The sequence below is a fragment of the Ptychodera flava genome, chromosome 5 (genome assembly GCF_041260155.1).
Source record: "Ptychodera flava strain L36383 chromosome 5, AS_Pfla_20210202, whole genome shotgun sequence".
In the NCBI taxonomy this organism is placed as follows: domain Eukaryota; kingdom Metazoa; phylum Hemichordata; class Enteropneusta; family Ptychoderidae; genus Ptychodera; species Ptychodera flava.
This window is the reverse complement of record NC_091932.1, coordinates 8,378,637-8,404,643: the sequence shown is the minus strand read 5'-3', so window position 1 is coordinate 8,404,643 and position 26,007 is coordinate 8,378,637. Positions and strand designations below refer to the sequence as shown.

Below are 26,007 nucleotides of genomic sequence, written 5' to 3'. Positions count from 1 at the left end.
TTTTATTCTGGAGAAGAATCATTGTTAACTTTTAGTAAAATAATCATAAGCAAATTGTCATTTTCATCCTCAAAGTTTACGGACGTTATAAAAGAGTTGTAAACAAATATTATTTAAAGAGAAAAACTGCATTTTTTCTGATCTGACGTGACCTGGTCTTCCTTTTTTTCACACTGTAAAGACCCAGTGTAATCTGACAAAACAAATGTTACCAACATGTGGTCATAAAATTATTAATATATGTCAGTCAACCCAGCTCTCTTTAAGCACTTGTTCCCTGCCGGCATGAGCATTATAATATAATTGGAATGTTCCATTATCTGATGGTAGAGTTAGTTCCACACATCCAATCGAAAACGATTGAAATATTCCATTGTCTGATGATAAAGTAGGTCCATTATCCTATTGAAAACAATTGGAATGTTCCATTATCTGATGGTAAAGTAGTTCCACATATCCTATTGAAAACGATTGCAGTGTTCCGTTGTCTGATGATAAAGTAGGTCCATTATCCTATTGAAAACAATTGGAATGTTCCATTATCTGATGGTAGAGTAGGTCCATACATCCTATTTAAAACCCACTTAATATATAAACATATATAATCATCAACCACTGAGAAATAAAATAATATTAAAGATCGATTAATTGAATAACATTCATGGGCCGGTTGACCAAAATGACACACTTTATTGAGACAAGGAAGAAATTTCAATGTTACAAGCATTTATGACCCATGACGTACTGTGTTATGCGATGGATCTTTAAAAATGTGTATCAAAATATGAGTGTTAATTGTCATAAAAAGCTAAAAAGGAATTTTTGTCAGCCTTTGTCTCTCATGAAATCATTCATCATTTCTCTCCCCTTAAAATCATTCATTGAGTACCAGAAGTGCTTGTTGAAAATTGGCGGGCTCAGCATTACATAATTTGTGCTTACTAATATTTTTTGAACCCAATGCGTAAATTTACTAACAATTTTGAAAGGCCAGGGAGAGCACAGTATTTAAAACTATTGAATTGTTCCATGGTCGGTGATGAAAGATTTATGAAAATGAGTGATTTTTGTCACAAACTCAGAACCTCAATCTTAAACATGTACCTGTTTTTCATTTCACAGTCCAATACCTTTTCACTATCACTTGTTGACGGAGCAGTCGTTGCGCAGACAAAGTCAAATGGTGACACAGTGGACGTGACAAGTTCTAATCGTAAATATAATGATGGATATTGGCATTATGTGGACTTTGTTAAATCTGGATCCAAGTAAGTACTTTAATCCAGGCATTACTGGGGTAGCTTTTTTGAGTGAAAAGTGTCATGCAAATGTAAGCAATTCAAACCACAGAGAGAAGTTAGAATCTATGGTAGCATATCAATCATCACAAAACATATCAAACTGTGTTATGAATAGAAGTGACAAAACATGTACTTCTTGATTTTACATCATTTTTGATGATGAAGATGAAAGCATTCATTATTGAAAACCATCTTCAATCATGTTTGAATATATCTGTCTTCAAATTACTGTAAAGCACAAAAATATACCATGCACTTGAAAATTATCAGCTGAGTGCATTTGTTTGTTTTTTTCATTTGAATCACATGATGGGTGCCACTGTAAAACTACCTGCACATCTATGTCTATGTACTTTGGCATGCATATTCTGCGTGCCTATTCCAGTGTGAGTGTCAAGCTTCTCAAATCTATAGTCCTATCATGTCTATCTAAAACATAAACTGCCCTTGTATTGATCATCACATTTTCCAAAACAAAGCTGTCAAATACAAGTTTTGTCTTCATATGTCAACACCAAAATTGTTGAGATGTGGATTTAAAAGGACAAAGTCAGTCCTTCTTGACCTTTTTCTAATGTCAAGAAAATATGGATATTTGCATAAAGTCACTTAGAGTACAAAATGACGACTGTACATAACTGCAAAAGTGTCAAAAATTACCCCTTTGTGGAATGCAAACAGAACATTTCATTTGTAACCCCTTGACAAAATAGATTTTTCCTGTTCCAACTTTCTTTCCTATCACAAATAAGCATTGCTACAATGAAATTCCCGCAGCGCCAGTCCTGCTTATCTATATGAAAGGCACCACCAATACTTGAGGTATAATTACCCTTATACAAAATGATTGTTTTGTCCATATGCTCAAGTAATAATACGTAACATTTTTGCAGGCTATCATTAACTGTGGATGACACAGACAAATCAGTGGAGGCAGCAAAAGGAAAGAAAAAGAAAACCACAACTGATTCACCATTGTATTTCGGAGGCACCCCAAGCAGCATTTCTATCGACACTACACTTGCGTCCACAACAAAACACTTTGTTGGTTGTATATCTGATGTTACAATCAACCAAAAGTAAGTGGATCCTTATTTGTTTTTATCTAACTTAACTTTCAACAAAAGTGACTTTCTAAGCTACCCCACCCTGATCACTCCCCAAATGGTTTGCATGGTCCGCACTCACAATCAATAATGATGGGTTTAAGTCAAACCATTGTGGTTACAGGATTTTGTTAATGACCAGTGTCAAGGGTCATCACAGGAAAACAATTTAAGATGTGTCAATCATCTTTGATCATTCATAAACTTTTCGATTCCACCCCTCACCATGATCACCCTTGTTGTTGTATTGCCTGCCATGTACACAAAGTTTTAAACAGGAACTTCCCCCATAAAAGCTGAATTGTCATAAATCTATGCAAATGTAAAAAAGCCACGCTACTGATCGGACAGGCCGTGTTTGCCATGCTTCAAGCGTTCATTGTCATTGAATCTTGCACATGATGTCAGTGAATATACAGCAGACTAAACTTGAGTCGAAAATAAACTGAAAAGATATGTTCCGTTTTTTGTCAGAGAACGTATGTTTCAAAATATGTCCCCATTACGACCATTTGACCTCTCTTTGCATATGTCACGAAAGTGCCCATCATGATTATTCAAATTTATCATACATTCAGAGCGATGCTTATATATGAGAATTCAAATAATTTCTGCCCAATGTATGCAAATAGCCGCATCATCTGTTGTGTGCCCATGGTCCTGTAACTTGCCGCTTAAGTGTGTATCTTCTCAGCTGGGGGTTATTTGTAACTACTTCATAAAGACTTATTCCATTTCAATATCAACTGAGAAAAGACTTCAAATTGTTATGGTGTCAACCACATCAAAACAACCTGAAATTGAGTTTACTGTCACCTTTTTGCTATTCTAGCTAACATTTTCAATATTTTATCATATTCTTGTCAGATTGCAAGACTTTGCAATAAATGAGGGCTCAAGTGACGTATCACTTGCTGGTTGTTCAGTGGTTGCAGAGAAAGTGGACACGCCGGAGGCTGGAGCCATCAAAAAGCCCAGTGAACTTGTAGAACCAGAAGTGCAGCGTACAACACAGCCACCTGTACAAGAGGTGACTGTTGGCATAGTAGAGGGATGCAGCCTGCCTTTCACTCCAAGAGTGATTCAAGATGAAACTGAAAGGGGTACAAAGTTTGGAAACACTGTCCATAGTAGGCATGAATATGATACATTAATTGCACCAGTTCGTGTCAGGTGAGTTTAACCAACAGCTTATCAAGATTTGTATTTCAAGGGCTGTGGGAAATTTTGAAATGAGCATGACAAATGATAGTTGCTTTGTTTATTAGGAAAGATGTCAGTTCTATTTTGATTACTATACTCAAATTTCCATTAACTGTATATCAGGATTACATCATGAAAGTGTGTGTATGCATAATCCTCCATCACTGTTGAGATTTTGTTTTGAAATTTGTATTGTTCAAACACTTCTCAGGAGTCCAAACTTTCGACAAAGCATTTCAGCAAACTATGGTGTTTAGGAAGTTATGATCATGATGATCACTTTCAGATTTTTATCCTTCCAAAAGTTCTGTTCAGAGAGGTGTTTTAAGGTCGAATGCGATGACCTTTATTTGCCATGTGTAGGTTTTAGTTGTCCATTGTACCCATGGTCATGCTTTATTTAAGTGTAATCTAGGATGGATTTCAATCACTTCAAACTAGGAAGCACAGTTGTGTGATGTTTATGAAAGTAGCCATGAAACTTCTCAGTGGTTTGCTTTACATACCAAAAATCATAAAGCTCCAGAGTTCAGGCGTACAAGTGAACTTAAAGAATGTATGGCTCATTTTTTCCCATCAAGAAGGCAGTAAACTTGATTTCAAACAGTAGTGATACCTTTGATTGAAGCAGAGCTTTAAGTGGCTGGTCTTCTTCTTGCAAAACTGCCAGTAAAATGCTTTTTTCATAATGACTTCTGATTGGTCCAAATAATTTGATACAGTTGGCAAAATGCTGCATCCAAAGTTGAGGTTGTTCCCACACTAATTGTTTCCATCGAGTATACTCATGCATACATAAGCAAGTCACCATGTGGATCAGATGATGTCCCTACAATTAGTTTCATGACACTGATAGACCAAAATACCGGTATTTCTAGTATCATTGCATTGCTGCTTATCACCTTGTATGGAAACACTGTATAATTTGCTTTACACTAGTATTTTAACAAAAGTGCCTTTGTTTGGATGTATTAAGTGGTTTTTCATAAATTCCTTTAAAGTTTTGTATCATGTTTAATGAAAGTTATGCTAGTAAAGTCATAGACTATGGTATGCCATCTGAGAAAGTTTCAGAGTACTCAGCTCACTGTAATAAGGTAGTCTCTTTGTAAAAAAGTATCATTGTATTATACAGCCACTGTACTTATTTGCAAATAGCATTTACAGAAACATGGCTGATATACCTACAATTTACAATTCCTTCAAAATCATATTATTGTGTCTCCACAGGTCAGACTTCACCGTTGATATCAAAACAGAAGCTACAAATGGCTTGATATTTTACATAGCAGATGAAAGGCAGACGGATTTCATCACCCTGTATATTCACAATGGTTTAATCGTCTATGCATTCAATTGTGGTAGTGGTGCTCTGACGCTGGGCAGTGAAAACCCATACAATGATGGACAGTGGCACTCGGTAAGCACAGCAAAACGCATGAATTTTCATCTACCACTTTGAATTTACAAGGATCAAAGTCTCAACTGAATAACCTGGGCCAAATTTTCCCTAATAAAAATGAACAGATTTTCATTTGGGTCGTCTGACACTTGATGAGAAATGAGTCCTGCAGGATTATGTTGATATGTAAAATTACCCTGCGTTGGCTCTGTATTCTTCAGTCTTGTTGATGAGTAAGTCTAGTTGTAAGTGGACTGGCACTATCAAGTCTAGTAGGAAGTGGACTGGCACCAAGTAAGTCTAGTAGTAAGTGGACTGGCACCAAGTAAGTCTAGTAGTAAGTGGACTGGCACTATCAAGTCTAGTAGGAAGTGGACTGGCACCAAGTAAGTCTAGTTGTAAGTGGACTGGCACCAAGTAAGTCTAGTTGTACGGTAAGTGGACTGGCACTATCAAGTCTAGTAGTAAGTGAACTGGCACCAAATAAGTCTAGTAGTAAGTGGACTGTGGATTTTGCTAATTAATGTAATTGTTTTGTACTTTTCAAGAATATTATATTTGCGGTAAGGTACAATCGATATGAAACTCTTGGCGAAATATAAATAAAAGATAAGAAAACCTTTAGATTTCCTATTGATTGTACAGCCCTATTTGACCATAGTATAAGTAATCATCATATATTGCCATGACAACTATTTGCATCCATGAATATCTCACATGAAATCAATTTTGTCTTCTCTGTTTTTGCAAAATATTATAGGTGAGGTTTTACAGAGACAATGCTTTTGGGGAACTTCACATCGATGAAGACCTCATCACATCTGGAACTGCACCAGGCAAATCCCGTTCAATCAATGTTACACCTCCCTACTACGTCGGTGGAATTATGAAACCTGAAGATGCCAAACATGTTCCGGTTTGTACATTTTTCTGAAAACTTTCTGTTTTGTTTTACAGCCTGATTATCCAAATATCTCTGAGCAACACAGTTCTCTACTGACTTTGATTAGACAAATGAATTTAAAATTGTTCAATAATTTTAGAAATCAGTTAAATCCATATTACTGTGTATACATTAAGGTAGAAGGCACCTCAGGGACAGACATGCAGACTGTCAAATCTCTACAATTTTTTTCTGATCTACCACTTGTGGGGGTTCATTTTAAAGCTGTTGGAGTAAGGAAAACTTTTACCATCTAAGATTTTCAAAAATTCAAAGTTTAATTTTACTACATAGAGTTAACACAGGATTGGTAGCCATTTTGAATTTCAAATATTGCAAAATGTTGGGTGAATTGTTTCGCTAGTTCGAAACTTTGCACGGTGACCCCTATTTTTAATGTTGATTTAGTAAGAAAATGGTTGAAAGTTTCATTTAGGAAAGTTTGAGTCTTTCACTTTCGAGGTGCATACTACCTTAAACTCTGAGATCAGTAAACATGCATTTAAATATTTACAGATCAAAATTTTGCATTGATTGTTTGCTCTGTGCATTAATCACAACCAGAAAGAAGCGCAAAGAAGTTTTGAGGGCTGTATCCGGGATTTCACTGCCGGAGGGGTTGATCTTGGTGACCCAGCCAGAACATTTGATACCCATGCATGTACAACAAATACAGAAGATGGAATGTTCATTGGTCCCGGTGGAGGATATATGATATGGAGTTAGTATCTTTATGATATTCTCATTCTTGAGACATGATAGACACATTGGTAGATTTTTCTAATGAGTAGTCCACACTACTCTATTCACAATAAAATGTACATGTTTATTTTCCACTCTCAACAATAGTAATTATGAAAACGATACAACAAGTGTTTCAAATGATGTTACACCCGTGGCCACTTTAGTGTTGATCAAGCCTGTCTGCTGCAAGCAGAAATTCTGTCTGCAGAAGGGTGATAAAATGGGTACTTTATCCTGTATCAGTGGTGATAATGATACTACTATCAGTACCTCATGGACACGCCGATTAGCCTGAAATTACCGAGTGATTATAAAATACACTGTATACAAATGATGTTGACCATGGCATTAGCCCTATCAGCATGATCAGTTCTCATTATACGTATCTGCTAAAATTCATGTTTCAAATGTAGTCAGTGTTAGAGAACATCACACATTTTGTGCCAATTTCAATATTGCAGTGAATGAATACCAACAATACTACAGCGTGTATCGCTAGTGTCTTGTTCAGACTTTGTTCAGACGCGGGAATTGAGAAAATGCCACTTTGAAAATGTTAGCGATTAAATTACAGACATATCGCCTGTCTTGACTGTAAAACTTTCGAATAAACATTCACTTGCACTAAGCCATGTTTCTTTCCTACAAACCGTGAATAAACTTACTCCAATTTCACTTGGTACGGAAAGGTAAGAGTAAAGTACAGTCGGGGTAGCATTTTACATGTACATGTATTCACATGTGTGTAACCATGAACGACACTTTTCTCATCCCGGTTGAAGGGAACCTGTCCTGATACATGTATATCTCTTCCAAACTTTTCTGGCTCCCTCCACGCTTATCTTAAAACGCTTGCTTGTTTCTTTGTAAGCTCCCCGTGGTACCTCGCTAGATGCCGGATTGCCACCAAAATCTCTTATATTTTGAACAATCAAGCTTGCTACGTCCTCACTTAAGGATTTTTCCTTATGATATTCGCGACTGTTGTTATTGATGTTCATTGTTGGAGTGCAGACTTACAGCTTGTCTACAGTGCAGTGTTGTGACCGATTTGAATTGGGCAGGCGAGACATTTTAGTAGAACGTTATCTCAATCCTAACTGTGGGGTGCCGATAGTGAACATTGCATTTATTACACCGACCACCACTTTGTTTCGTTTATACAAACATAATTTCTGCTTTCACCAGACAGGCTTAATCAACACTAAAGTGGCCATGGGTGTATGTATTTTCACTATACTCATAAGACTATTAAAGATGCACTTTTGTTTTTCCCTCAGGTGATCGCTTTAAAGTAGCGTTAGATTTGGAATTTTCAGTCAAGATAAAACCCAGGGTGCTGTCTGGAGTCATTTTATCTGTACAGAGTCCCAGAGGAGATTTCTTATCACTTGAAATGGTTGATGGAAATGTGAGTATTTAATCTTGTGACTTTTCAGAGCAATGGCTTTCATACCCAGGTACAATTTGTATACTGGTATGTAGAGATTGTCATTTTAGGTGGTGACATGGCTGTAGTGAGTATCAATGGATACAAGTATTTGTATGCAGACTAAAAGTATTTTTCTGATGGCCACATCCTGGCCTTTTTAGGACTCCCTAGGTTACTAGTGAATAATGAGATATGCCTGCCATCTGTAGCCACAGTTCATTACTCTTGCCAGAGTCATAGCTGTCAAAACGATCAGAAATGATAATTTGGGAAATAATTTCAATGATATTGTTTTGAAAAAAAAGTAAATACAGAAAAGTAACAACCTGTCATGAACCATAACTCAGACATGTATCAAGGGAATTTATTCAAAGTTGGTACAAGGAGATTGACCATTGTCATACCGGTACATATGCACGTAAATTTGTTTTTTGATGTGATCAATATGGCCGCCATGTGGCCATTTTATTACGATTTTTTCATGTCCTGAACCATAACTCAGACATGTATCAAGCAAAATTTATTCAAAAGTATTTTATCACAGACCGAATGAAAAGGATTCTATCCTCTCTGAGGACCTGTAATCAAAGTACCCATTAACAAGTGGGGACTGTGTCATCAACGATGACTTGTTCATGTTGTTTTGTTTTGTTTGCAAAGCAAACATTCTGAATGTAACATTTTATTACCGTACTCGTCCGAGTATAAGCCCCTGCTCATGTATAAGCGCGCCCCCCCCCCCTACTGATTTCAGAGGATTTTAGAAAATGCATTACATCCGTGTATAAGCCCCTACCCTAGTGTAACTCAAATACAGAAAGGTTAGGAGAGTATATTTGGTCATTTAACTTGGTAAAATAACTTTTAGATAATAAAGAAACTATTAAAAGATGTTAAAACAATGGGAAACTGGAGTTCCCTTGACAGCATCGTAAGGAAAATGACACGTTTTCCAAGTACTATCTTGATTCTTTGACCCTGCTCACCCCTGTCCCCTAAATAGAATAGTCTCACTCACGTCCGCCATTGTTCATTTTCACTCACGGCCACAATGTTTTCATGCTTGAAACATGCAGTTTCTTTTGTTTAAAGCAATTATCCGTTCATTTGTGAAGATTTTCCTGGTGACTATTACAATTTTCACTGCTATGTTGTTGTTTTCACAAAATGTAGACAGTTTTATACTGGAATATTGAGTTGCCTTTCCGTGTATTACTGTTGATCAGCAGCATACATGACGTCTTTGTTTCAAGTTTGGGGTTTTTTCGGATGCTGAAATTTCACCAAAATATCACTTCTGTATTCAGAGATTGTACAATCAATTTCTTTGGATGTGTAAGTCGATTTTGAAAGCGATAAAAAGATCAAGTGGTGTTGAAAAAAATCGCCCATAAAATTAGCATAAATTAAGCGTCCATGGCAGATAACATGGGGTTGCTCGAGTATAAGCCCCTCCCCTAGTTTTACCGCTGTTTAGTGTTGCCGAACCGGGGGCTTATACTCGGACGAGTACGGTATTGTTGAAAATGACTGTAAAATACTGACCGCACAAGTCTGATTTAAGTACGAGGCTTCAATTGGTGATTTCTAAGTAAAGTGAGGATATTAAAGGGTGAAAGAATGTGTGATATTTGATGATGACTCCAGATGTAGAAGTCTGTAGACAAAGTTTTAAGAAAGGTAGACAAGTTGAGATGACCAATCGACAAACTTCTGCCAATCAAGAAAACAGTTTGGTAAATGTAGCTTCATTGATCTAATGTAGATGTACCAGTTCTGTCATGAGATGGACTTGAAAGTTAGTAACCTTATTTTCTAATACATTTTTGCTATTATTTCTGAGGATTTTTGTCCATGCTAAAATAAGTAACATTTTTACATATTTTCACTCTGTATACAGTTGATGGTCAGTGCAGATAATGGAGCTGGTGAATTCAAGACTGATTATGTAGCTCCAAAGAATACACATTTATGTGATGGTCAGTGGCATGACATCAAAGGTATGTGTCGCTTTTCTAGAGAGTCAAGTCACATAGCACTTTTATTACTTGCCCGGTGTATGAAACATCGCATACCCCATATGATTCAAAGGTAACTTGTTGATAACATAGTGGGCTGCATAGTGAAGGACTTATCGGTGTGTCCATCTATTCGTCTTTATCCCATACAGTCACTCGAACTTCATATTCCCACTTTGCCGCTACTTTGTAGTAATTGTTCATATACCCAACTATTAAACAAATTTGGCCAAACTAATTCCATTTGTACTTGGTTCATCAACAGTGCACATACACATTAATATGAGATTGATACTTACTCAGCCATTTTCAGGATGTGCTTTGACCAATTTCACATCGCCATGATATTTATTTGTCAATGGTTTCTACATTTAGTATCCTAACCAAGTGGGGACTATGTCATTTATAATGACCTGTTCCATGAAGTTTTCAATGATGTTTGCACCGAATATCTGCGTAGACATTAACAAGCCAAATATTCCATTATTTGCTATGTTAACAAACCCAAAGTTGGGTGTTTGGACATGTTATAGGAATTGTAACGGGACTGCAGTTGATATCCTGAACAACATTATTCGGATTTGCCAAAGTTCACAATTTCCAGAATTCAAAGAACTTTGATTCAAAATTGTCAAACTCAGTATCTCTTCAGGGAAGGTTTAAAAAACCCATAAGTGTTGGTATCATATGTATGGCCTGCACAGCCCTTGCAAGTAAACTTAACCCAAAGTCACTATAAAGGTGTGATCCAATGCTATTGTACTCTGTTGCAAAATTGGACCTTTACAGAAGGAAATGGGTTGAAATAGTAAAAGATGGGATATCCAGGAGATTGTTGGTATCGGAATGAGAATCTCAGGTCCATCACTTGGAAGGCCAGTTTTAACAAAAACTGTTCATAAAGTTATGGCTACCGTGTTCTTGTGGCATTTGATAACACAGTCAGTGTTTGATTTTGATAATTGCAGTTATCAAGGCCAAAAACATAGTGACATTGGAAGTAGATGGACAGTTTGCTGGCTACAAAGCAGGAAGTGATACATCCAGCTCAACTGACACAAACGATGCTCTCTTCATCGGTGGTTTGCCAGGTGAGTTGTCAATATATTCCAAGTATTTCAGCTATTCGCTGTTTGTAGGTAGGTTGATCATGTACAAGTCAGTTCATGTATATGTTCTGCTTTACCATAGACCTCCTTTTAAGGTAACTTAGCACCTTGAAAATGAAAAACTTAAACTTTTGCTCAGACTTTCCCAAAGCAGACTTTGTCTTTCAAAATTGAGAATAAGGTTATGGGTCACTGAGCAAATTTTGGTTCTACAGAAACAATTACCCAATGTTCACTGATATTTAAAATTCAATTGGCCGCTGTATTGTGTTATCTCTATGGGGAAAATAAATTCTCACGTCCCCAGTGCGCTGGGAGTGTGAGAACACAGTGTGAGAACAATTTGTTCTCACACTCTGTATTGTTGCGCGACCGAACACCTCGTATGTGAAACGTATGTTGATTGGTCAATTCTGCTCAGCGCCTAGTTCTCTGTACGAATTATTTGACGAATAGAACATCGCGTAATGTACAACTGGGCACTATAGGGGACAGACGACTGAACCGCAGAGTGAACAGGTTGTTCTAGATTTGAGTACGGTCAGCGTGGCGTCGGCAACAATACACGGAGGATGACCGCTTTTATGTTGTAACGGAGAATTCAGGCCATTACAAACCTATCGGCTATTTACGCTCGTCGACATATTTTCTGGAGAGGAACTGACTTGACAGCGATACAGTTAGCGAAAGACTTCGATGAGCGAGCCATTTGCACACGAGGCTGTAGCAGACGACAGCTTTCACGCAATGTCATCAACAGATGGCCACCAGAGCTGTTCGCAACATTTTCCTCAGATGACCTGGAGAATTTTGTGGCTGACCAACAAAACAAAATTGCCATATCGGTAATATACTAGTACATGTTAACGTGTTTGATATGCTCATCAATGAACGGAACTTCATTTTTCTTTGCGGAATGATACAAATGAAACAAGTGCAATCGTGTGCTGGTTTTTGATAGTATAAACCTACCACAATAAAATGCAATTTTCTAAAGATATTGGAGGGACGTGAGAAAAATAATCCCACACCCCAATGGGTTGGGATGGAATGTCTCACACTCGTTGGGGAATTCTGTCTCACACTCGCCTTCGGCTCGTGTGAGACAGAATTCCCCAACTCGTATGAGACATTCCATCCCAACCCGTTGGGGTGTGGGATTCTATTAATTACCGTTATTGATTTTCACAAAACTATGTTTGTGAAAACTTTCATTTACTCAATAAGCTTCAAAATGAGCCCCCATTGGCAGGCCAAAGAGATTTTGTAAAAGTTTCAAGAATCTGAATATCTGTTCCCTGAGGCGTATTCTACCTGAACCCTTTCACCACCATGGTTTGTCCCAAATCCATTGTTTTCTATGGTAAAGTTGGACCTGTACACAGGGAACTGGGGTGAAAGGGTTAAAAAAGTGTTAGAGATAGACACTATAAAATGCCAACATTGTGCAGCATTTTTTACAGTTGCAGTCAAAATGAATAGGTTTTTCTTATAATTAATAGCCCCACTTTACATCCCGGCATTTTTCATTTGTATGATTCCCTCAATGCTTTGCAACTGCCAACAATATTCTAATGCAATTGGGTTCTGCTCTGTATTACAAGTGGAAAGATTTTCAAAGCCAAAGTTTGTGTTTTAATGCAGCAAAAAGGGGAAATTTCGATACCGTATTGCACAAAAATACTAAAATGTAAAGTGTTGTTGGAAATATACCTTGTCAGTTGCCATACATGCAGCAAAATGAGAATTATGTGATTTCTACTCTACTGAGCCATAATCCTTTCACTTATTTCTAGACGGAGCTGACCACAAAGGTATAAGCACAAGTGAGAGCTATGTTGGATGCATACGAGATTTAATTCTTGGAGAAAGCTCTCAGGCAGTCAACTTCAATGAGGCATCTAAGATAGAAGGAGCAGTACAACTCAACAGTTGTCCATTGTCATAAGAAGCTTACTATGCAGCATCACAATGTCTGTAATTCAGTATTTATACAAATAAATATGTTAATCACATTGATGTGAAAAGATACAGTAACTTTTTAACATTTTCTCTGCTCTGTAACATTTCATTGTCCAGTTTAAACAATCTAGTGACAACGTTATACTTTACTTGACAGTAAATTTGTGATGAAAGGGGTTGTGGATAAAATCTCCATGTATCTTTTCTGCATTTGACAATTGTCTGTTTAAAATTAACAAAATGAGAGACATTACAGCAGTAAACCACACTCAGTGATGGCTATACCATATATTTTTAATTTCATGACACAAATTCATCAGTGATAGTCACCATGTGCATGGAGTGAACTTGTCCAAACCGAGTGGTATACCTGTTGCTGAGGTGGTTTATTACTATATCATCGTAACACTATATTGAAATTCTGGCATAAAACATTAACAGAGGGATTCATCTGTAACTGAAAGCTTGTGTGTGTGTTTGACCTGTGCTATATTTTGAATATAGCAAAGTTATCATGGCTTCCCAACCAATCAGATTGCAATATTGAAATTCTGGCATGAAATGTTAAAGTAATTCATCTCTAACTGACAGTTTGCTTGTGTTCCAACTGTGGAACATCACCGGTATAGCTCTGTTATTTTTATTTCTTGACCAATCATCTTGTTATATTTCCACCGTTATTATACAAGTATGAAATAATATTGGATATTGTAATGATGCCATCATGTCATTGGTAATAATTGTTCTATGAAAAGAAACATTCTGATGTTTCAGCAAAAACTTCCCTTATCAATTCTTTTATGAATCTTTGCATTGAATGCAAAATCCATCATCTAGTTATGTACATGAAGTCAGGAATTCTATTTTTTAAGACAATATTGATTGATAAAAGCATTGCTTTTTTGCAGAGATGTCAATTGAACGGACTACACCATGCAAATTAGATTTATAGTTAGCAAGGGTATCAGATGTACAGCAAGGGCGCCCTCTATGTTTCATCGTGAGATCAAATTTGTGTCATATCTGTGATTATAACACAATTTAGAGAGATTCAAGAAATGTGTTATCATCAACAGATATGTGACCTTTCCAAATTTCAAGCAAATGTCACAGTACACACACGTGAGTGAAAACAGCATAGTGGTAAAATTATATTGTGTAAATATTGCAGTGACAAGATCCTCTAGAGAAAAGAAAGCAATACAGGCATGTGAGAATAAAGAAATTGTTCCTCTAAGATTTTGAAGTCCATGTGATATAGGTATTAAAATGTTACAACAGAACTATCAGGAAACAATTAAGTCCAAAAACAAAAATTATTTTGTTTATCATCCACAGTCCAGAAAAGCTGCATCAGTCTTATTTCCACGTTTGCTGAAAAAGTTGTTCAAAAAATATTAAGGTGTTGTATGCATGGTAGATAATGTCTGTTGAATCAGATGTCTGCTCAGTACAGTTCTGAAAAGTGAACTTGCTATCATCTTGTTTGTGTTACAATCAATTGATAATATCAGCATTCCAGCTTAGTTGTTTTTATGTCAGTATTATTGTTTATTGTTTTTTGTATTATTGTAGTAATTATTGTTTTTATCCAGTATTGTATCTCACCATTTCAGAAGGAAAATACAAAAATCTCTGTTTAATACTGACACTGGATCACTTTTGGCTGAAACCACCTCAAATATTTTGCAGCAATTTGAAATTGAGAATTCATAAAGAATATGCATTCTCAAGGATTTCACTTTATGTTCAGAAATCTTGGGGGGAGTCATGCTGTATCATAGAATATTCTATTCATTGTACTCTGCAAGCAACTATGTGTAAATATAGTGTTTAGATCAGCCTGCTAATCAAACAGCAGTTAGCTAACCATTAAAAATGCAGTATCGTTTGATTGCTAATAACTAAACATTAGTCTGAAAATATGATATGCCTATGTATGTACAAGTTAAGTTTCAAAACGTTCAAAACGTTTTGTGAGAAATATTGTTTGAATGTATTTTATTGCCAAGTTCATGCCAAATTCCATGTTCTGAAATTTTTGAATTTAAACTCTGTAAGCGTATTTTATATTTGTGTTTATTTTTAACAAATTCTATTTATTCACTGTCTACAGTTTACTTATTCTATACACCCATTCTACTCTCGTTTCCTTTCCCTGCTCTGTCAGGCCTAGGTAAGAAATATTAGCAAAGCGTACGGTCCATATCGTCAGGATGGAATTCTAGATAGCTAAGCTACGAAGTCCCACCTATGAGATGTAAAAACACAGATAGTGATGACAAAAGCTAGATTGTCAAGACGCAATTTTGACGATTTTCCCGTCATACATGGCGTTTCACCATGGCGGCCTAGGATAACGTCGATGCGAAGGCAGCAGTCGTGGCAAGTTTTTACCGTTATTTTTAGTTTTGAAGTGAGAAATCGTGAAAAAATGCATCGCCTTCCGGGTCAAATATCATGGAAAATGCCCTCGTGAAGTATTTTTGTCGAACGTTTGGTATTTTTAGAGAAGATAGATGTTAACATCTATCTTCTCTAAAAATACCAAACGTTCGACAAAAATACTTCACAAGGGCATTTTCCATGATATTTGACCCGGAAGGGGATACATTTTTCACGATTTCTCACTTCAAAACATAAAATAACGGTAAAAACTTACCACGACTGCTGCCTTCGCATCGACGTTATCCTAGGCCGCCATGTTGAAACGCCACGTATGACGGGAAAAATCGTCAAAATTGCGTCTTGACAATCTAGCTTTTGTCATCAACTATCTGTGTTTTACATCTCATAGGTGGGACTTCATAGCTTAGCTATCTAGAATTCCATCCTGACGATATGGACCGTACGCTTTGCTAATATTTCTTACCTAGGCCTGTCTGTGTTAGAATATACTGTATGAAATATGTCTGTCTGTTCTTGTTCTGTGTAGAGTGAATTTACTTGATAAACCCTGTTACTTTATAACACTGTCTTTTTTCAATAGATTACCTCATTGCTTCATGTACAAACTCAGATAAAGGAATTGTGACTGAATCATGCAATTATGTTCATTTGATGTTATTTTCAATTCTGTAGCAATGTTGAAGTGTCAGTCCTTTCAATGTTGAAGTGTCAGTCCTTTCACACCTCTTACTGTGTGCTGAGATCCATCCAGTAGAGTTTGGCAAAACCATGCCAGTGAAAGAGTCTACCCTTTATCCACCAAACTGTGGTACATTCCTGTAGTTTTCAGTTGGGATGTTAGACCCAGATACTGGACAATGGGGTGAAAACGTTTACAGTGAAAAACTGTTGAAATCAGACAGAGACAGTTTCTGATTTATCAATGGCTTGATATGAGCAGGAGTGTATTTTTTTATCTGCATTTCATCTTTGTAATTTTTCAAATTTTCTTCCATGTGTGAATTTGTCAGACCATATGTGATGGGAACCAATCAGTACTGACTTTCTAATGTGATACTGTACATCTGAAATACAGCTATACTGGAATTAATTTCAAATCTATTCAGATAGGTGATACTCTCATCAGTTAATTGTAAGATGTAGTTTGCAAAGCAATTGAACTATTGAATGTACAAGTTCACAAAAATCATGTAGTTTAAGATTTACAACAGATTGTACTCATTAACAAATTCTTCTTTTCAGTCTTCAACTTTGTTCATTACACCTGGGAAATTCTCATTATATCAGTCACTCTCTAACAAACTTTGATGATGCAGATGAATCCCAAATCTGTACATGTTCTTTTTCAGTGTATGGGCAAGTGAAAAATCCTTTTTGTGTTGGTAATACACACTCAATCATGGTTTAAAATCAAAGCCATTGTATTTTCACTCTTTTTTGCCACAAAATGCAACTATTTTTGGTTTTAACAGTTGGAAAAATCAAGTGAAACAATTCCTGGATGCAGGTTTGCTGGCTGAAAAAAGTCATTTATCACCAACAAAAGACAGAAAGAAGGAAATGTATGGGAATGACCATATATGTTAGTTAGTTATACTACTGTCCCAACATTAAGGAGTACAAACATAATTTCATTTGCCAATATTTCTCACGGCATGAAAATAATATTGTACAGGTATCTTTTTTAATATTTTATTTTTTTTATATTTGCATAGCAAAGGTCTTATGAAAAGACCACAAAGTAGGGGACACAATGCTTTTCAATGCTGCAATAAAAATACTTTTTATGTAGGATGATGTGTGCAAGATTCAATATGATTCTAATATGGTTGTATGTGTTATAGTATGTGAATGTGTTTGGTTTACTCTAATCATTCTTAAAACTTTCAATTCAATGAACTTTTGCATTTTCTGGTCCTTGATAATTTTGTTTCATAGTAAGCCAGTCAGTGATTTTATTTGTGTTCTGTCCTCAGTATATCAAAAAAGTACCTATCTCAGTCAACCTCGGCCAAAAGCCTGTTGGCAAGGAGGATTTTATTGTTGCTATGGAGAGGATTTTCATGTGCGTTAGATATGGGATGGATTAGTTAGAAAATGATTGCCAAATTTTATATCTTGATTAATTTCTCCATGCTTGATGTGAGATCTTCCTGCTGGAAATTTTGATGAGTGCATTCAATATTTCAGAGTCTCTATTTAGTTCAATTCACATGTACATACCGGTATTTCCAAAAGTGAAATTTTGGTGTAATCAGTCTCCTGTGAAAATAAGACAATTGTTTGGAAAGTAGTCCAATGGGTGAAATAACCATTGTTACAATATGAAACGGTTTTGACTTTGCAGAGGTGGAGAAAAGTATCTAATGTATAATCAATGTGAACAACAAATGGGATGCATCTTAATCTCTCTCACCATTCCCTCCTCTTCCACTTCGTTCTCCGACCTTTGTTAGCATGCAATGACGCGCCCTCAACGGTCTTCCAAGCGAGCAAGGCTCCAAGAGATTGGCCGGGGTGTCAAAGTTCAAACAAAACTTTATAAAGCTATCCACTTAAGAGACCTCATCTGTAAATCTTGGACGATGATTAAGTTATTCAAAGACGAGAGACATCGTAAACACATATTTCTGTCGTTAAATTCTATGAGCCACTACAGACCAATAAATATCGCACGACTGATGATTACGGAAAAAAGAATCTATATATTGACAAATAAGTTGGTTTTTAATACCAAAGGAAAAAGGTTTCACACTGATGCATTCAAAATACCGGAGTTGGGCAGGTAAGGGGCAGTCACCCCTGAATATTTGGATGCAGATACACTTTGGACAGCTCTAATTACTACTAAGCACAAACCACAATTTCCCGTTAAATCATGTTTGAAAAGTAGATTTTGGTCCAAATACTTGCGTCAACACTATATTTCTGTAAAATGATTGGTCAAATCGTGCTGGAGGCAAGATCAATTCTCAAAAGTCTACATTATACTACTGTTTCCTCGGTCACGAGCGGAAAATGGAGTCAAACCGCGGTACATATGTGTATACCATTTTTCCTATGGTAGAACCAGCACAACGAACACTCCATCCCCCGTGATTCCAATCTATTGACAGCGCCAACGACAACTTTGGTTCAGATTTTCTGACTTTCGTAGCAATGTTGTCCTGTAATAATTCAGGTGCCGCCAACTGGTAAATTTCATCAATTTCGCAAAATCATCACAAAACATGTTTTTAAAGGCTGATATACCAATTTTAGTTATTTTCACCTTGACCTAAAATTTGGAGGGGAAAGTTGAGCTGTTCGTAACTGCCCTCCCACTGGCATACACGGAAAATATGCCCTCCCACTGAACTTTGATGCCCACTGCCCTCCAGTATCTATGGTCTGCCCGCTCCCCACTCCCCACAACAATTCAAGCTCCCCACTGCCCTCTCCCCACTACTGACATTCCCTATTGCCCACTAGATGGCCACTAAGTACCCTAGATCAACGCAAAACAATGCGAGCAGCTAGCACACCTGGAACATTGCTCCCCTCTAAGTTAGGCGCTTACTCTCCCCTCTAGTTCTATCAACCACGGTTTTCCCCTCCCTCTACGTATTTTCCGGTACCCACTGTCAAAAATTTTCTCCCCGCCCACTGAAAATAATGAAATTTCTTCCCCGCCCACAGTAAATATCGATTTTTTCTCCCCGCCCGCTGATTAGTTTTGAAATTTGCCCGCCCGCTGAAAAACTGCGCACGAACACCTTTTTGCACGAACAGCTCAGTTGGCGGCACCTGATAATTACATATTATACTTTATCATCGCAAAATTGCTACTATTACAGCTGACTTTAATTCGTCTGCCATCGGGGCATTGTCATGGGAGAGGTCGTCGGATACATCACAGTTACGGTGGTCTATTCCGCTCTGCGTCTTTGCGCCCCATAGACGTGTACCTAAGGCATATGTACACACGTCTATGGGGTCCATACTCGCAGAGTGGAATAGACCAAAGGTGACTGTGGATACGTGAATAGTCTCTCATTCTTCAATGTTAAACACCAGTGTATTCTTACGAGTCGAGGTTACACGTCGACAAAGATACTTACAGCAGAGCCAGCTGATGATAAGAGGCTGCTATACCACAGTCACTTGTGATCGGTCTATTCCGCTCGGCGTCTATGCCCCCATAGACGTGTGTACATATGCCTGAGAAAAACAGGCATATGTACACACGTCTATGGGGGCATAGACGCCGAGCGGAATAGACCGATCACAAGTGACTGTGGCTATACCAAACCACCCAATCTGAAACGGGCTTAGTTTAATTATTAGTAGGCCTACGATTTCACCAATTATAATAACTGAAGATGGAACTTAAACTATTCAACAACTCTGAAAACAATTAGCGGGTAATAATTTACATGTCTATAATTATAGTATTATCATGAAGTTACACTTCCGAAAACTCTCGTAAATTAATTAACCACTATCGAAAACAACAGATATGATCAAAAGTATCTACCCTTAAACTTCCAGATTTTATATAGATTAGCTGACACTTGGGTTTTCATAAACCAACAACTTTGTGATGTTGGTCACTCTTTTCAATTAACATATAATTGCCCCAATTAATAAAAGCGGGCTTAGGCAAAATGTATTGACGGCCTTCACAAAATATATCTACCTTTGTACTGAATAAATCATTGATAATTATGGAGGTGTGAGTCATCTCCGTCACATGTGTCTCATTGCAGTTTCAGATCTAAAAGGGTCAAAGGTCATTAAGATCGCCTCCTGTCACAATCCCTCCTGTGCATGTCAACATGCTTCCCGCCACAGGCTCTTGACTCAATGCAGGCGAATCGCTAGCCGTCACTGATACAATTGTATCAGTGACAATTGTATGTAGATACTCCCGCAATTAAATCTTTGCACTTTTAGACAATATACTAATCACCTATCCGATATTAGGGAGCCGACATTATATACGGCCTTGGGGACAGAGGAATGTTAGAGAGGTCACTCAAGAGATTGAAAATTACAACGTTGGTTACTAAAAATGTGGGGAGAAAGGAGTGGAGGTTACCCAATTTTTGGTGCAAATGAATTGAAACCCCTCTCGAGCTCAAATTGCACCATTTCACACATCTATTTCTCAAAATTTTCTATGCTAGAGGAGGAACACCCCCTTAGGGTACAATCGAAACACCCAGCATATTGCACTAGACTGCACCAGTGCACACATCAATTTCTCAAATTTGTTCACACAAGGGAGAGTACAACCTCCTGTGACATAGTGCCTCACATCCTCCAAAGTGTTCTTCCTGCTGTTCTTACAAATTTTGCCTTTTCAGCTATAAATGTGAGTTTTCTTGGTTTTGATTGCATCAATGAAAACATTTCATTCACAAGAAACAGCGCACATGATATTTTACTCAGAATGATCCAAAAGTTGTGAGGGGTGTTTGGCTGAATTCAAACGCGGCAGGGAAAGTCATGGTGATTGGTTGAGTTTTTCAATTATATTAGTTTTACCGTGAAATGAAGATTCACCATAATGAATTTGTCCTTTACGGAGGGGGTGGGGTGGGTAAATATCATCCTTTAAAGTTTGTTTGTACAATATACCCGAGTAGAAATATTCAAAGTAAAGTAAATTAATGTCAAATATACTTTGATTTGGAGAATTGAGGTGGGACGATGGTTTTTTTAGGGAGTGGTACGACCTAAGTTTGTGACGAAAAGTGTTCCAAACATAGAGAAACTTACTCCTATACCAGATCTACGATTAAATAGATGAAAAAAAATACCATATGTTAAATTAATACAATTTTATTAAAAATATCCAAAGAAATAAGGAATACATCGAAAATGTTTGGCTTGAGAAAAGCGAAGTCTTAAAGAGCTCTCTATTTCTTCGATATGTTCTGAGAAAAAACAAACTTATAGTTCTTCGTGAATATATCAAAGTTCCCTGGTTGAGTAACACAGTCACGTTCGTAATTAGAAGAATTTACGTATTCCGTTTAGATCGCGATTATCGGCGATTGCTGTTCACATGTCGCTGACATCAACTGTTGGTTTGAGGATTGAGATACTGCATTCGTATTGCGATGCTTTCTTCAATTTGTCCATCTCCATCTTTGTCTGTTCAGCGATTTCCTCCTGCGTCCATGGACGATACACTTTGGGCCACATGTCTGGTGTGAATAACTGCTCGTAGAAGCCATCTTTGCCGATACCAGTCTGTAAGAAGAGACGATAAAGATATTATAAACGTGACCAACTCAACAAAACGTCTTTTCGGTTGCCAGAACATATGACAATCTTTAATAAATAAGAGCTTGACATACTTATGCTGGAAATACACTTTTTGATATGTATTGGACAAATGTTAATAATAGTTTTAATGTAATACAAATATATGACCTGATATGTTAACAGTGACGATACATTTACTTTTGAAACGATATCTAACAACTTAGAAAATCATAAAATAATGTGACGACCGATAAATGATCATTATTATAATGCATGACACTCGGATGGTTGTTTGAAAAATTAGTACAATATCGCTACCACAGGGTACATGTAAAATCACGTGCATGCTGTGACAGTTTTTCAAACTTTTTGAACTGAGAAAGTTGGCTGATTAAGATGCGTACGTTTGGGATTAGACTTTCTCCGAATCTTGTGGAGATATAAATGTCAAGACAGAATAAATTGAAGAAATAATCTTCGCTAGACTGTCGCGTTATTGGTATAGGTTGTCGCATACTTTAGGGAGTACCAAGAAAAGCAAGAGATCGGGGGCCAGTCAAAGTAAGATATAATGAAACTTACGTGGCGATGGAAGAGGTTCTTGACTTTGTTGACGTATCTCTCAGGGTTGGTATCACCGTCGAAATTTCTGGTGTCTGCACGTACAACCAGCGAGCCACCGATGTAAAGCTCTTCCGCCATTTCACCGTTCTTGTAAACTCTGAACACAGCTTGTGGGAAGGGAGAACACTTGCTGTTGGTGACGTTGACATCGCCAGGTGTGAAAAATTCTGTGGCGCTCAAGTTTGGATATCTGTAAAGAGACATATTGGTTAGTTTTTTTTACGTGTCAATGTTTCATATTTATGCCGCATGGTTATTTTAAATGGTAGACATACATTTTCTGACTACGGCAAATTTCTGATTTGAAATAATTACTGATTTAAACGAAAAATACGTCCTCACACTTCATTGACTGCTGACAAATAATATACATGGTTATATACAAATCTATCCCATGCCTGTCTTTTAAATGAGATAATTCATTTGTATGATGAAGATGATGTAAGGAGCAAGATTACGGAATACAGTATCTCGATTGTCTGTCAATCATCACACTTAAATTGTTGAAACACTTACTTGCTGATTGTATCTTCTATAGTGACAATGATAGCCAGCTTAGCATCCCTGAACCAATCTTGTTTCTTCACCCAGGCTTGCGGAAGTTCCCGCAAGTATTCTATCTTTCCCGTGGTGGATTTCTTGGTCTTGGAGTCTCCGTCTTTGTCAACGAGCATTACGTCACAGAGATAACCTTGACCCATTTGATAGAGAGCTGAGACAACGCTGATATGTTCTGCAAGTGAATACGATTATAATTTAACAAGATAAGTGAATAGCTCATTCATATCATTAAGGACTGCTGTCTTGAATTCAAAACTTAGTGTAGTTCCAATCGTTTCCATATTTTTTTAAAATTTGTTCTCATAAATTGATAATAATGTAATTTTCTTATTTGAATGAGTTAGAAACAGTATCAACGTGTCGTGGAATTTCTTGGTATTGATGCAGACGTGACAGTAGAATTTATTTATCTTCTTGTTTCCCTGGTCAAGAAAATTGTTACTTACTGACAACCCAGTTACAGATTTCATTCTGGTCGATAGGACTGAAGACTTCCTTGTTGAGTTCCTTCTCATCATAGGTATTTCTTAGCATATTGGTCAGTGTGCGCACGTTGTAGCGGAAGCCATGGATGAAACCGGAGGCAGCTCTTCTGTCCCGTCCTTGCATAGACGTACCGATCAAATACAAGTCAGGTACCGTAGACTGCCAGTGTTCATCCAGTACTGGGTATTTACCCTCTGTGTGGGTTTCTGAAAAAAATTAATTAACAGCAAGGTGAAAATTACGGTCAAACTATGTCAAGAGCAATTAAAAATGAAAAGAATTAGCAATCTCGGTCATTATCTGTAGCCAAAAAACATACCTGGTTTACACGAATCATCGAACATTCCCATATTGATGAACTTCCAGCCAGTACAGGAGATGATTTTGTCGTATCCACTGGTGACGAAGCGGCCAGTGCCTGGTGGATCCCAGTTGGGAAGGTGCATGTCGTATTCGATGCTGAATTTACCGTCTTCAGTCTTCCACACTCTGGTAGCTTCACATTTACGTAGGGCGTGGAGGGATTTCAGATGATACATGTCGAGGACATTGTTGTTGACGGCTCGGAGATGACCTACGAAGTGAGTGTCCCAGGCGAACTTGACGGGATGTCTATTAAACATGTGAATTAAACCAGCAGACCCAGCTAGATGATCAGCAACCTGTATCAAGTGATAACAGAAACAGAACAAGTCAATAGAAAGTCACTGAATGCCAATATTGTCAAAGAATAAATACAAAAGAATACAAACAACAGTTGATGGCGCTCTAGAACATACCTCAAAAGCGCTATTGCCGCCCCCGAGAATACACACTTTCTTATTCTTATATTCTTCCAGGTCCAAGGAATGATCTTGGTAGGAATCGATGAGTTCAACGCCTTGAATCTTAGGTTCGTGAGGTAGAATGGGACCAGTACCAATCATGAGAACACGACACCTGAACTTGTTACCCTTTTCATCGGTCAAGGTAAACCGAGATCTGGACTTGTGACCATCGCTCTTTTCATCTCTGTGCACGTTGGTGATGTTAGTGTTGTAACGGATGTTGGTTTTGTATTTCTTGCAGAAGTCTTCAATGTATCTGAAAATTTGGCGACATGAAACAGATGCCTTTAATGCCAGGAAAGACACCTTCGAGAAAACATATAAGACATTGGCAACAGTGCTTAATTCCGCCTAGGACTGCACAGGACAGGTCGACTTCCAATGATTCTGCATACGCGTCTCTTGTCTATTATTTAATTAATCAGAAATTTCCAAAATCATGTCACAAAACAAATATATGAAATTTGAAATAATGTAAACCAATTTATGTTCTATTGCCTGAATGCTGCAATACTTACTTGACGAGAAGTCCAGCATTGGGAAACAGATCCTCTGAGTAATCAGTGAACAGTAGCGGGTCCTCTTCGTCGCATAGCAATGAGTTCCAGTCATGTCGCATATTGAACTCAGGCTCAGGAAAGACGTTGTATTTTTTGTTGATGGAAATGAGTTTACGATGGCGGGGATATTTACGATAGAAGGAACCAGGTCCGTCGGCTCTCTCAACCACCAGATAATCCATCTTGTATTTCTCCATGTAATAAGCCATCTGTACACCGGCAGGGCCAGCGCCAACAACGATGTACTCGTAATCTGAGAAGATGAAACGTGACGAAACACAGAAGTGAGATAGGTCTGTGGTGATAAAGCCATGTGGCGCACATAAACTTGTTCGTTGTATCGTAACAAATATTACCCCCATGATCGTATGCAGGCTTGTAATAAAGGAAGAAGCGAGATATAGGTATCACGCACTGTGGTACCTCCATGCTTGAACCATGCCGTTTAGATTTAACCATAGTGTTTATCGAGGGTTTATGATTAGACTAGACAATGATTCGTATACGAGGAAATAATGATTTAACTGAAGAACGGGAATTTTTGTCACAATTTGCCGATCAAGTTTTACCTGCACCTCAAACCCACCAAAAAGCAGTCCTAGATCTCTCGGGCGGACGGTAGATGTGTGTCGATTACTTGATGAAAGGATCTTGGTCAAATGCAGTTCAGCGAGAGCAAGTAAGGTTCGCTATTGGCACAAATTGGTCAAGAAATTATCGTGAAGGTACGACTTACCGGTCTTCTCCGCCATTTTCAAGAATGCAACACCAAAAAGGTCCTGGAAAGTAGAAGATTTAGAAATGACAATTATCAAGTGTACGTATCGCCGTTCAAAAAATTTTACGGGAAAAAGTTCAATGGAAATGCAACCAGTGAGGGAACGCTTGAGCAGTTAGGCCTGTGATCGAATAGTAAAACTTTCATAACTCAGAGTGTGATAACTTACCTGTGAGAATAGAAGTACTGCAGTGAGATCGGCAATAGTTTTGGGCTAAGGAATAGTAAATCAGTCGGACGTCTCTAGAGAGAATGCTGAAAGATGGATCACTCGCGGTTTAAGTATG

General features: G+C 37.6%; 2 protein-coding genes across 2 annotated transcripts in view; one reads left to right on the top strand and one right to left on the bottom strand.

Moving 5' to 3' along the window:
• Window positions 1-13,383, top strand: part of LOC139132922 (laminin subunit alpha-like) — a 121,699-nt gene extending 108,316 nt beyond the window's left edge. The window contains exons 67-76 of the mRNA XM_070699276.1: window positions 1,123-1,268; window positions 2,195-2,380; window positions 3,275-3,580; window positions 4,841-5,030; window positions 5,773-5,928; window positions 6,520-6,676; window positions 7,980-8,110; window positions 10,032-10,131; window positions 11,118-11,240; window positions 13,055-13,383. Coding sequence (XP_070555377.1) covers window positions 1,123-1,268; window positions 2,195-2,380; window positions 3,275-3,580; window positions 4,841-5,030; window positions 5,773-5,928; window positions 6,520-6,676; window positions 7,980-8,110; window positions 10,032-10,131; window positions 11,118-11,240; window positions 13,055-13,206 — 1,647 coding nt within the window. The 3' untranslated portion in view covers window positions 13,207-13,383. The remainder of the gene's footprint in view (window positions 1-1,122; window positions 1,269-2,194; window positions 2,381-3,274; window positions 3,581-4,840; window positions 5,031-5,772; window positions 5,929-6,519; window positions 6,677-7,979; window positions 8,111-10,031; window positions 10,132-11,117; window positions 11,241-13,054) is intronic.
• An 8,056-nt stretch (window positions 13,384-21,439) lies between these two features.
• On the bottom strand, window positions 21,440-25,757 carry LOC139132921 (FAD-dependent oxidoreductase domain-containing protein 2-like). The gene is made up of 8 exons (XM_070699275.1): window positions 25,679-25,757; window positions 24,901-25,195; window positions 24,335-24,638; window positions 23,875-24,217; window positions 23,516-23,761; window positions 23,025-23,241; window positions 22,467-22,698; window positions 21,440-21,869 (listed from the first exon to the last, which is right to left on the bottom strand). The coding sequence occupies exons 1-8, from the start codon at window positions 25,692-25,694 to the stop codon at window positions 21,678-21,680; spliced, it is 1,845 nt and encodes a 614-aa protein (XP_070555376.1). The 5' UTR covers window positions 25,695-25,757; the 3' UTR covers window positions 21,440-21,677.
• Window positions 25,758-26,007: the final 250 nt, after the last annotated feature.

What these genes read in the sequence shown, in the direction of transcription:
- LOC139132921 (XM_070699275.1), bottom strand. An exon ending in GCGGCAATAGCGCTTTTGAG is followed by an intron (nt 24,218 to 24,334) that starts GTATGTTCTAGA and finishes CACTTGATACAG; the next exon opens with GTTGCTGATCATCTAGCTGG. An exon ending in CGATGATTCGTGTAAACCAG is followed by an intron (nt 23,762 to 23,874) that starts GTATGTTTTTTG and finishes AATTTTTTTCAG; the next exon opens with AAACCCACACAGAGGGTAAA.